Raw genomic sequence first — 13932 nt, forward strand, 5'->3', positions numbered from 1 at the left:
CAGACACTCCTAAATAATTTCAAATAATTATCACGCCACCTCAAAACAGTCACAGCTGTTTCTTCATTGGGATAAGTTAGTATTTGTTTGAAAGTATTAATAATTCCCTGTATGAACATGAACACCTATGACCATCTCAAATTGTTTTTCTGTTGTCTTTTTTTAAGTTTCTGAACTGAAGTGCAGGAATAAGGAATCAAAGTGTAAAATGAAAGGAGAATTAAAATAGTATATTGATAGAACTGAGATAAAAACCTTGAAAAGGGGCCAAATATTACCAACATAAAGACGGTTATGGTAAAAAAACCTCGTACCCTTTCCACACTTCCTAGTCATGGAAAGAGCAATCAAAAGGTTCACATATCTTATGTAAGCTCATACAAAATTATATACAAATATGATAAAATATTTTAAAAGAATATATAATTTCAAATTATTATTTCAGATTGTCTATACTATGCTACCCCAGCATTAATTCAAAATATCAAGCTGTTTATTTACACACAATAATATAACCCCAGTACATTAAGATTTGTCTGTGCTGCTTTTCAGGGTTCACTTCTAGGCCCTCCTCTCTTTCTGCCTGTGATTTCTTTCCCCATAGATTTAAATAATCTCTATATGCTTTAAATTACCTCAATAAGCTGTAGTAGGCTAAATTTATCTCCATAAAAGTTCTCTCCTTTGAGATCCAGCCCAATAAAGCCAACAGCTTTGCTCTGAATATCCATCTTATAGTCGTTTTGCAATCATCATAAAATGTACTATCTCTGAAAGGGCCCTAGTCTCCCTCCCCAAGCCTGTTCCTCCTCCACCATCCTTCATTCTGTAAATGACACCTCTATTTACTTAACTGGTAGTAATCAGAAACCTAGGAATACTGCTGTTGGATGCCTACTTCTCCCTCATCCCTGGCATTGAATCCATAGTTAAATCCTGTGGAATTTTCCCTCTAACATACATAATTTTTACAGATTTAAATTAAAAGTTTTCCGATAGGCCTGACCAAGCGCTGGTGTAGTGGATAGAGCATCCAACTGGGATGCAGAGGACACAGGTTCAAAACCCCGAGGTTGCCGGCTTGACTGCGGGCTCACCAGCTTGAGTGCGAGATCACTGGCTTGAGCGTGGGATCACAGACATGACCCCATCATTGCTGGCTTGAGCCCAAAGATTGCTGGCTTGAAGCCCAAGATCGCTAGCTTGAGCAAGGTATCACTCTGCTGTAGCCCCCTGGTCAAAGCACATATTGGAAAGCAATCAATGAACAACTAAGGAGCCATAACAAAAAATTGATGCTTCTCATCTCTCTCCCTTCCTGTCTGTCTGTTCCTATCTGTCCTCCTCTCTCTATCTTTCTCTCTGTCTCTGAAAAAAAAAATTCAGATAGTTTTACATCATTTATCCCAAAGATGGTGGTACCCTTATTCCTTCCACTAGCATTCCTATTTGAAACTCTTCTAGTTGAGCCTTTTAGTATTTACCTGAATTATTCTAAATAACATAATTTCTTTTCTCATTAACTTTTTTAAAAATCAGATTTATTAGGGTACATTGGTTATAAGGTTTCAAGTGTACATTTCTATGATACACGATCTGTATATTGCACTGTGTACCCACCACCCAAAGTCAAATCCTCTTTCTTCACCATATAGATATTTGACCGCCTTTACCCTTTACTACCCTCCTCACCTCCCCTTCCCTCTGACAACCACATACTGTTGTCTGTGTTTATGAATTTTGCTTGTTTTTGTTTGTTCATTTGTTTCTTTCAGCTTTATATTCCACAAAATGGATCAAAGACCTGAATATAAGACCAGAAACAATAAATTACATAGAAGAAAACATAGGTACTAAACTTAAACTTGTGGACCTTGGTCTTCAAGAACATTTTATGAATTTTACCCTAAAGGCAAAGGAAGTAAAGGCAAAAATAAATGAATGGCACTATATGGGACAGCAAAAAAAAAAAAAAAAAAAAATCAATAGAAAACAAAAAGGCCACCAACTGAACAGAAGATATTTGCAAACAACAGCTTCAACAAGGTGTTAATACCCAAAATATATAAAGAGCTCACACAACTCAACACCACATAAACAAACAATCCATTAAATAGTGAGCAGAGGAGACCTGAACAGGCTCTTCTTCCAAGAACATGTACAAATGACCAGCAGATATATGAAAAGGTTCTCAACTTTACCAGCTATTAGGGAAATGCAAATCAAAACTACAATGTGATACCAGCTTACACTTGTGAGAATGGCTGTTATCAACAAGACAAGTAATACCAAATTTTGGAGAGGTTGTGGAGAAAAATAAACCCTCATTCACTGCTGGTGGGAATGTAAACTAGTACAGCCACTATAGAAAACAGTATGAAGATTCCTCAAAAAATTAACAGTAGTTACCATTTGATCCAGAAACCCCTCTCATAGGTATTGACCTCAAAAATTAGAAAACATTTATTCACAATGATATGAACCCATACGTTCATTGCAGCATTATTCATGGTGGTCAAGACCATGAATATTACTCATGTTATAATAAAGGAATATTCCTCAGTTATAAGAAAAGATGAAATACTGCTATCTGCAATAACATGAATGGACCTTGAGAATATCATGCTAAGTGAAATAAGTGAGACATAAAAAATTAAATAACGTACTTTTTTTAAAGTATTGACTTTCTATCATGGAAGCTTAGGGTTTGACTATCTTTCCCTGCACTGAACTACTCTTCTCTCTCCCCTACTCCCTCCCCACCCCACACTTTTCATACATAATTTTGACATCATTATAAAATTTTAGCATTATTTTAACAACATAAATACTATGCACAAATAAGATATGTAGATTACCATGTAGTTTTTTTTCTGCAAATTTTTCTTAATAATTATCTTGTTATTCATTATCTTAATTTTTATTCACTTAATAAAAATTCACCCCAAACTCTTCATCAGTTGTCTTAATCTACTCTTGAGATGTCCATAGATACTCTGTCTTCTATCAATTTCATTTTCTGAAAAGGTGTCTCCTGGAATCTTCTGACTTACTCTAACCCTTAATACAGGGGTCCCCAAACTTTTTACACAGGGGGCCAGTTCACTGTCCCTCAGACCGTTGGAGGGCCAGACAATAAAAAAAACTATGAACAAATCCCTATGTACACTGCACATATCTTATTTTAAATTAAAAAAACAAAGCGGGAACAATACAATATTTAAAATAAAAAACAAGTAAATTTAAATCAACAAACTGACCAGTTTTTCAATGGGAACTATGCTCCTCTCACTGACCACCAATGAAAGAAATGCGGCTGGAGCCAGATAAATGGCCTCAGCGGGCTGCATGTGGCCCGCGGGCCGTAGTTTGGAGACCCCTGCCTTAATAGATGCTCTTTAGGCTTAGTGCACAGCTGTCACCCTGAAACTGCCTTTCAGCATCATCTTCTCCCATTTGTTGTTCCTCAGTTTCCTGTACTCTGTCTTTTTTCTTAATTTACTAGCTCATTTTGTTGAAGACTAGCATTCAGTAGTGTCCTGAGAAAGGGTACATGGGAGGAGTATTTTGAGACCTAATATGCCTGACAATATCTTCTTTTACCCTTACACTTTATTGGTAGTTTGATCAGTTATCAAATTCTGAGTTAAAAATAAATTTCCTGGAAAATATTTGGGAAGGTTGCATTGTCTTCAGTTTTTCCATTGTTTTGCTTTTGAAAAGTCTGAAATATTTATACTCCTGATGTTTTGCTTGTGAACTTAATATTTTTTTCTTCTTCTGGAACCATATAAAATCTTTTCTTTACCCTGTTAGTGTAAAACTTTACAATGATAGCCTTAACATAGGTATATTCCCATCAAATACAGGGCACTTGGTCGACTTTCCATCTGTCAACGCAGGTTTTTCACTTTTAAGAAATTTCTTAAATTGTATCTTTATTGATTTCCTGTTATTTGTGTTCCCTCTTCTGCAACTCCTGTTATTAAAATGTTGGGCTCCAAAAACTGGCTATCTAGTTTACTTTCTTTTGCTTTCTTATTTTTTGTTTTCTTTTTTCTCCACTTCCTGGGAGATTTTCCTACCTAAATGCCCAAAACTTATTTAATTCATGTGTTTTCACTATCATATATTTTTTTTTTACAAAAGTCTTTTATGTTCCCTAAAAATTTTATTTTAAAGCACTGGTTTTCTTTTTTTTCACAATTGCAAAACATGCTCTTACCTTTTGAAGAAAATTAATGTATGTATGAGTGTAAATGTACAAATATACACACATATATATCATTTATTAAAAAATAAATTTTGCATCTCTGCATGCTATCTGATTCCACCAAGCTGGTTTTAGGGTCTTTAATATTAGATACTCTTCTCAGATAATCCCTAATCCTGCATTGTAAGAGCAATGATTGGAGGCCAAATGAAAGCTGTTAGCTTGAGGGTGGGGCTACTGCAAAATTACCGGTAAGCTTTCCTGATCTGGCTGCCTTGTTTCCTTTAGGGAACCTTTCGTATCAGTACAATCTTGTTTTTCCTCTTCAGATATTCAATTTCTCCAGAAAAGACTTCTGTCTGCTGTTTGAGTATTTAAGGTCTTGTCAATGTTCTGGAGCCAAATAAAGTGAAAATTTGGGAAAGTACCAACAACTGTACACATGTTCATTTAATTTCAGTTTTTAAAATTCATATAGTAACTTCATCCTCAACACTAATTTCCCCAATACAATACCTTCTTAAAAATTATTTCCAGAGAGGCTCTGGCTGGTTGGCTCAGTGATAGAGCGTTGGCCTGGTGTGCAGGAATCACAGGTTCGATTCCCAGCCAGGGCACACAGGAGAAGAGCGCATCTGCTTCTCCACCCCTCCCCCTCTCCTTCCTCTCCATTTCTCTCTTCCCCTCCCGCAGCCAAGGCTCCATTGGAGCAAAATTGGCCCCAGCACTGAGAATGGCTCTACGGCCTCTGCCTCAGGCGCTAGAATGGCTCTGGCTGCAACAGAGCAATGCCCCAGATGGGTAGAGCATTGCCCCCTGGTGGGCATGCCGGGTGGATCCCAGTTGGGCTCATGTGGGAGTCTGTCTGACTGCCTCCACATTTCTAACTACAGAAAAATACAAAAAAAAATATTTCCAGAGAATAAATCTCCAGTCTTTTTCTAGCTGTAGGAGGGGCATGCCCCTACCATGCAAGCTAGGAGAGGAGGATCAATGGTTGTAAGTACTTCCAAAGCACATTTCTGACCAAGCCTCCTTATTTTACCTTCCAGCATCTTGCCTCTGTTCCCTCTTCAAAAAGTAACTAGTAGAGCTAATTTCTTTCTTTAAAAGTAAAATATAACTGACATACAATATTATATTAGTTTCAGGTATACAACATAGTGATCCTACCTTTATATACATTACTAAATAATCACCACAATAAGTAATTACCATCTGTCACCATACAAAGTTGATACAGTATTTTCTATATTCCTCTTGCTGTACATTACATCCTCATGAATTATTTGTTTTATATTGGAAATCTGTACATCTTGATTTCCTCCAGCTATTTCACCCACTCTCCCATCCTCCCTCTCCTCTAATAATCATCAGTCTATTCTCTGTATTTATGAGTCTGGTTTTGTTTGTTCATCTTTTTGTTTAATTTAGTGTTCAGTTCCACATGAGTGAAAACAAACGGTATTTGTCTTTCTCTGTATGACTTCTTATACAATATCTTCAAGTCCATCCATGTTGTTATAGATGGCAAGATTTAATTCATTTTTATTGTCTGTGGAAAGATCGTGAGATGATGTCAGGCCACCTGGTATTTGGATATGCTTCAGGAATGTCATACAATGTCAATAAGACAGAACTGCTACTAAATTATGTCCTATATAAAAAAAATTTGATCAAAAGTCAGAAGATTCTATTTTAGTATAGGAGAGCATATAAATTATAATTTCTCATTTATTTTCATTGTCTTATTTTTAATGCAAAAAATGCCACATTTTGTTCCCAATATATACTCAGAATTATAGCAGGAATAGTGGAGAAAATAGGATATGGCCCTTCCTCAAGAAGAGTAAGTAGAAAAAAATTTTATTAAGCTCTTACATAGTAGCAGATATTATGCTGAGGATCTTATTTGCATTTACTCATTGAAAATTCTCAGCAACCTTATGACTTGTATGATAACAGTCATATTTCTCATTTCCATTTCATAGATGTGGAACTTCAGGTTAGTTAACTTGTCTAAGGTCACTGCTGGTAAATAAAAGTTTTGGGATTCTAACTTAAGCTATTAATCTCTGTAATAAAAACATATGAAGAGATAAATAAAATATGTTCTTAAATCTGAGCCATGCTAGATAAGCTAAAATAAGATAGCATATGGCAAATTGAAAAGTGAATTATGTTGAAAATAATCGCAATAGAAGTTCAGAAGAGGAACCTATTTCAGGATTAAATTGATAAGAAAGAATTTATTAGTGAAGTGAGATATGAGCCATGTTTTGAAAAGTGAGTAGAATTTGGATGAAAAGAAGGTATTTATTTGGGTGGGGTGTACCAATCATTTTCAATGATTACCCAGATGTTATTTATTTGGGGGGAGTCACAGTATCCTTTCAGAATCATATGAAAAATATGAGCACAATTTCCTAGGTAAAAAAAGCACATACTCCTACACACAAAAATGTGCACATAATTTTAAACTGTATACCTAAAGACCTTTGGTTTGCAGCAGAAACTCAAGAATTAACAAAACATACAAGGATCTTCATTAACTGGTCCTCCTCATCAAGTTAGGTTCATTTCTTGCTAACCTCCACCCCCTTCCCGTCCAATCCCCCCAAACTTGTGGCAGTTCCAGGGTGTTTCATGCTTCCTCCTGCTTCACTGCCTCTGCTCATGCAGTTTGCATAACCTGCTCAGAGTCCTTCCACAAATTATCTGCCAGGTGGCCATCTTAAATTCTATCCATCTCTCCGGAGTAGTTCAAGGTACTTCAAACCCTCAAAGATGAAAAACAGAGATCAATCAAGATGGCAAAATCAAGGCAGAAGAAATTAGAGGCAAAGCAATGAGCAAAGATATAAACATTTTATATCTTATTGTATATAAAACAAGAATAAGGAGCTACAAAAAGGAACAATCATGAGAAGAAGAACTCATAGGAACTAAAAATATTTCAGCAGAAATAAAATTTTCAGTAGAATGGCTAGAAGAAGACACTAAGGAAATCTGTCAGAAAAAAACCCAAAAATAAATAAAAAGAAAAAACAGTACAAGAAAGACAAACAATTTGGAAGGTGTGGTATAGAACAAGAAAACAATGTTATTACAACTCATTTATGAATTATCATATTTTATATAATTATTTCTCAAGTGCAGAACTTACTTCAAGAAAATACCAAAGCCATTCATTTTCTTATCCTTCCAATGCTGATCAACTATTCAACAACGGATGGCTTGCACCATAACAAGTGTTACTGAAATGTACTTCAGACCTATCTGTACAATCAAAAACTTCTTCTACACACTCCTTTATATCCACAATTCCCAAGGCTACTCTTGTGTACTCCAATCCTTACGTCAGAAAAATAATAGACTGAAAATATATTTGTATCATCTGGTAACTGATAAGGAATAGAAATGCGAGCATTTGAAAGGTTCCAAATCATACAAAACCTGTTTAAGGTAGGTTTAAAAGAAGAAAGTAAAAATGTGCAAAAAATAAAGGAATATTAAATATTTGAGATATTTATTGATGGGTAAGAAACAGATTACATATCTCAAATACTACTATGGAAATAGTATGACATTTAATTCCTGATTGACCATATCAGGTAGAAAAAAAATCAGTTTCCCAGAAAGAAAATTCAATGTCTTTCACACATGCCAAAAGATTAATCGTAATGTTTTCTATAATACTGATCAAATCATGTCTTAAGAGAGAAGGGGCCCTGTCTGGTTGGCTCAGCAGTAGAGCATCAGCCTGGCATTTAGAAGTCCTGGGTTCAATTCCCACTCAGGGCACATAGGAGAGGCGACCATCTCCCTCTCCACTTCTCCTCCTTCTCTCTCTCTCCCCTTTTTGCAGTCATGGCTTGAATGGGTCAAGCTAGTTGGTCCTGGGTGCTGAGGATGGCTCCATGGCCTCACCTCAGGGGCTAAAATAACTTGGCCCCAGATGGGGCTTGCTGGGTAGATCCCAGTTGGGGCTCATATAGGAATCTGTCTCTGCCTTCCCGCCTCTCATTTAATTAAAGAGAGAGAAGAATAGATGTATGTACAACAAATTAGGATATTAGTTCAAATTTTGTCAGAGATTTGAAAATTCAGGAAAGCCTACATTGTACGAAACCTCTAAGCATTCGATATGGCACTGAGGACAAACACTTGACAGTGGTATGTCAAAAGAAACAAAGTCCAACAACATTTTTCCTATAGTGAAATAAAATTAATAAGTTAGACATACCTTTTCATTTCCTCTGTGATAATTTTGGTAGTCAATTAAAAAAGGTTAAAATGTGAAGGCATTTGGACTCTCCCAAACACAGGATCCGATAGTGAGAAAAATAGAAATTAATACAAAAAAGACTCTCCATTATGTATCAAGAGGCAAAAAACAAAACAAATTCAAGTTACCTCAATGTCACTTGTGGAAAAAAAGAGTCTGAGTCAACCTTTCTAAACAATATTCAATAAATAAGAAAAAAACTATAATAAAGCCATACATTATGTGTTCCTCAGCCAATTTATTCAATTAACCCACATCTGCAGAGTGCCCATAGGGTATTATGACACTTAAGTGAGAAATTCTAAAAGTAGAGAAAAATATTCTTTGACCTCCAGGCATCTGCTAGTCGATGCCAGAAAACCAATACAATACAGGGAATCCATCAGGAGGAATCTAACACTCATAAGAGCCATAGATTTGGAAACCATCAATGTTACTGTTTTTGTTTTTTTTTTAAAAAAAAACACTGAGACTTTTTGAGCACGAAAAGTAAATGCAGGCAGGGCAAAACAAGAGAAGAAGGCAAGGATGCTGAAGAACATAGGAGGTAATTCAGAGGACTACGGCAAAAGCTGGAAGTACAGGCATCGCTGTAGAGAACTATGCTGTAGCAATCAGAGGCCAGAGGTGCGGGCGTGATGATGGGAAATAGCTGCAAAAGGTCCAAGTAAAGCTCTGATCACAAGGCTAAAGGACAGTAATAGACATTATCTAACTGGAATGTGACCCAAAGTTACAGACGTATTTCATAAATAGAAGAGATTTACTACTTACGCGATTTATATGGTTGCTCCTTAAAATAATCTGTAGTAGAGTTTTCTCAAATTCTTCCAGCTTCTTGGAACACTTTTTAAGAATATGATTAGATAAATCACAATCACTGATGAATCTAGCTAAAGTATCAACAGCTTCTGTCCAAAAGCTTGAGAAAGGAAATTTGGGTTCACAGTAAAAAGCGATCAGGCCATCTAGCAACTGAAGAACAGAATCAGATACTGTGGAAGAGTTGTTTTCAAAGTGGCTTAAGTCTGTTTTGAGCCTCCCTGATTCTGTCCAGTTCTTCAGTTCCAGTAGATGCTGCAAGAATCGCATGTGAGAAGACAAAGGGTTTTCCGGAGTCACACAATGCCTGTTTGCAATGGGCAGGGGCAGAAAGGGTGCAGGGGGGCAGCTCTCCACAAAGTCCTGGGATGTCTCTGAAGGGTCAGTTCTCTGCTCATTTGATAAATCACACCCAGAATCTTCCAGCCCAGTTAATGTATTTTCAGAACTTCCAGATTCCTGGGCCTGCAACTGTGAAGATGAGTCTCCTGAAATAAAAAGAAATACAAGTGTCATCTTGCTGTAACTAAAATATTTTCATATAAAAACCAGACATTGACTTTTCTTACTTAAAATGCTAAATGAAGCATGTAAATATGTATGAAACATTTTAAAACAGTAGTGTGAAAACTGAATAGATGAAAAACTGAAAGAACTTGCTTAGGCTGACCGTAGAAAAGGTCTTTATCTTTACTGGTAGACAGCAAAGGAGATTCACCCATAGTACATACCATGCAACTATGTGCTATGATTAGAAGAATACAGAGAAGAAGCCACAAAACCTGAATCAGGTCACCCTCTGGTGCAGATTCCAACAGAACAATAAGGTATATCTAAATTTGCTCAGGGCACCATGAAAATAAGAGGACCTTGGTTAGCTTAATGCATTCTGGAAGAGATGATGGTGGAACTAACATCAAACATAAGTAGAAATTCAAAGTTAAAAGTGAGGGGAATAGCAGGCATGATACGGTGTGTAGAGGATGTTATATTGAGTGGGATATGTGAAACCCTATTAACACAATAAATTAAAAATTAAAATTAAAAAAAAAGTGAGGGAGATGGAGGAAGACAGAGAATTCCATATACCAAAGGGGTAAGCACAAAAGCGTAAGAAGAAAAAGAAAAGCACTGTGTATATAAGGACCCACAGTCATTTGACATTCCTTTTACAAAAATATATATAAGAAAAAAGATTAAGATGAAGAAATATAGAGAGGCCAGGTCATAAAAGATGTATTAAGGACCCTAGAATTTATAGGAAGAGTGGAGATTGAGTATAATTCAAACTTGAATAATGTAAGGTCACTTTGGAAAATTATGTACACACCACTCATATACTTATATCCAAAAATAAACAATGCATATGTATATGTGCACTTACTTATAATTATTAATTTATCTATCTATGTATCAATCCTTGAAACTGTTTCTCTAACCACTAGACTCTTCACACATTATCAGAGAAATACAGCCATTAAGGCTTAACCTAGTAACTTTAGGTCACTCGTTGACAGAGATACTGTCATAAACACCAATAAGGTTGTTGTTGTTCTTTGTAAAATGATTATCAGTAAAATATAAACACAAAATTAAAAAATTGTCTTAAAGCCTGACCAGGCGTTGGCACAGTGGATAGAGCGTTGGACTGGTACGCAGAGACCCAGGTCACCAGCTTGAGCACAGGCTCATGTGGTTTGAGCAAGGCTCACCAGCTCGGACCTAAGGTTGCTGGCTTGAGCAAGGGGTTACTCAGTCTGCTGTAGCCCCCCAATCAAGGCACATATGAGAAAGCAATCAATGAACAACTAAGGTACCACAATGAAGAATTGATGTTTCTCATTTCTCTCCATTCCTGTCTGTCCCTATCTCTCCCTCTCTCTGTCTCTAGCACACAAAAATAATTGTCATTGAACATTCTAAAGAATATATATATATATATATATATATATATATATATGGAACCAAATCTGAGAAATATTGCTGTCAGCAACAGAAGCAGGAAAGAGACACTAAATAGTGTAATGCAAGAAAGTGAAATGGTATTATTTTCATTTCACAGATCACTCAACTGGCAATATGAGAGGAGATTGGAGAGGGTCATAATAAAACACTGAACTATCAGAGGGAACCTCTATTAGCCCTAGTAGCAGGTGATGAGAGAAATGAACCAAGCAATTACAGTGGAAGGAAAAGGAAAGGACTAGCCAGGGAAATAAATAAAAGATACAATCTGGAGCCAGCTGATTGACTTGACGTAGGCAATGAAGAAAGAAGAGGAATAAATGCATCCCATGGTTCTAACTTAGGTGACTGGGTAGATGAAGGTGCTACCAACTGAAACAGTAAAAGGACAGACAAAATAAGTGGCTTAGGAGAAATTATGAGAATTCAGGTTTGGTCATGTAAACTGTGAAGCTACTGGAAAAAAATCTGGGCAACAATATTCACTTGGAAATTCACCACATGAGCCTAGCCGTGGGAAAAAGTTCTAGACTGAAAATGAATTTTAGGAGTTACCAGTGTGTAGATACTGTCCGAAATAATAAAAATAGTTATAAACACTTAGGGAAAGGATGAGCAGTGATTAGAACAGAAAATAAGAGAGGCCTGATGAAAAGTATCAATATTTGAAAGCTGAGTAGAGAAGAAATAATCAAGGAGATAGAAAGAATAATTAACGAGAGACCAAAAAGTAAAAATGATAGTGTTTTACAAGTCAAGAAAGCAATTTCAAGGAGAATTACGAGCATAAGAAAAGTCCAATAAAACAAAAAACTGAAAAAAAATATGTTACCATATTTACCAAGGAGGAAATCACTAGTGATTGTATCCAGAGCAGCTCTGGTCAGTCAGGGTGGCAGCCCGAGGTCAGACCGCAATGGATTGAAGAGAGTGAGGGCACAGAGTAAGAGAAGAACTGTAACACTTCTGAGGGCTTGGATCAGGAGAGTGTAAACCGGAGAGTAACTGATGGCAAACGTGGCATAACAAATTAAGAGAAACTGCACAATTATAGACTGAGAAAGGGAAAAAACAAGAGATGCCAGAGTTAAAGCTATCAGAAAAAATAAAAATGCCAGGTGGAACATGGCCCTAGATAAGGAGACTGTAACGCTGGTGGCCGAGGCCAGGCAGGTCCACATGGGATTCAGGCAGACAGCAGAGGAACTACAGAGCCAGTAAGTGCTGGGCCACACCCATTTAATAGAAGCTCGCAGAGACAGCGAGCAAATAAACAGAGGAAAAGTGCTTTCTGCAGGGGAGGGCAAGGGATCAGGAACACTGCCCCTCACAGTGGCGGCTCAGGGAATCAGGGAACTGCCCCTCGCAGTGGCGGCTCAGGGAATCAGGGAACTGCACCTCGCAGTGGCGGCTGAGGGAATCAGGGAACTGCACCTCGCAGTGGCGGCTCAGGGAATCAGGGAACTGCCCCTCGCAGTGGCGGCTCAGGGAATCAGGGAACTGCCCCTCGCAGTGGCGGCTCAGGGAATCAGGGAACTGCCCCTCGCAGTGGCGGCTCAGGGAATCAGGGAACTGCACCTCGCAGTGGCGGCTCAGGGAATCAGGGAACTGCCCCTCGCAGTGGCGGCTCAGGGAATCAGGGAACTGCCCCTCGCAGTGGCGGCTGAGGGAATCAGGGAACTGCACCTCGCAGTGGCGGCTCAGGGAATCAGGGAACTGCACCTCGCAGTGGCGGCTCAGGGAATCAGGGAACTGCACCTCGCAGTGGTGGGAGGGCAAGCCGGTAGAATCGCCCCTGAAGGAAAGCACCCATAGTTCTTCACAGAGACACACAAGTGGCTTTCTGCCACATGCTCACTCACTAATTATGCAAAATGCTTGCAGCAAGAAAACCAGTGAGCAAGCCTAACACGGCTGTTTTCCCCACATTCCACTCCTTAGGGTTGCTCACCTCACTATGCAACAGGTATCTTCTGCGATGGTCCCTGTGTGAGGAGTGAGGTACATTACATAAACAGAAACAGTCCAGACTTCAGCAACAGCACAAGTTATACAATAATTAAAGGTGTCCTTCGTTATGTTTTCCTGAGCTCTCTGCCCAGGGAGTTAACTGGTGGCCCACATCTAGTGCCTTACCCCACGGTGGGTGGGAGGGCCTGTACAGTCCAGGGCCATGTCCATTGAAACTGTAAAGTGACCTTGGTGCATCTCTGCAACTGCGTGGGAGCAGCTTCCCCGTGCCAGACGGCCTCCACAGGCGCTGCGCCCTCCCCCATCAGTGTCTCTAATGGTATTGTCCATATGTGGCATGTCCATCCAGCAATGGAGCTGGTGCCCCTTCTGGTCACAGTCCAACAGTCCACTATACCTCTCAATGATTAGTCCAGACTGCCCAAGCTGTCTCTGCGAATCACCCAAGGGGAATGTCCATGACAGGCAACTAGCCATACAGCTCTTTGATAACAGATTTCAGCACCTTTCCATAAGTGCTCTGTCCACTGCCACAAGCTCATCCAAGCCCTCTAGAGGTCCAAGCTTACAGGACCTGGGAAGGGGGGGTGGTAAAAGACATTCAAGGCCTGTGCTGCCTTGATAGTTCACTTAGCTTCTGCTGCAGCAAAAAGGACCTATTATCTACTAAGGC

The 13932-nt window shown here is 38.5% G+C and overlaps 1 protein-coding gene across 1 annotated transcript in view; it reads right to left on the reverse strand.

The window, feature by feature from the left end:
• Nucleotides 1-13932, reverse strand: part of MEI4 (meiotic double-stranded break formation protein 4) — a 189156-nt gene that overhangs the window by 99724 nt on the left and 75500 nt on the right. Inside the window, exon 3 of the mRNA XM_066361358.1 lies at nt 9276-9811. Within this exon, the coding sequence (XP_066217455.1) occupies nt 9276-9811 (536 nt within the window). The remainder of the gene's footprint in view (nt 1-9275; nt 9812-13932) is intronic.

The sequence above is a fragment of the Saccopteryx leptura genome, chromosome 1, assembly GCF_036850995.1.
Source record: "Saccopteryx leptura isolate mSacLep1 chromosome 1, mSacLep1_pri_phased_curated, whole genome shotgun sequence".
Classification (NCBI taxonomy): Eukaryota; Metazoa; Chordata; class Mammalia; order Chiroptera; family Emballonuridae; genus Saccopteryx; species Saccopteryx leptura.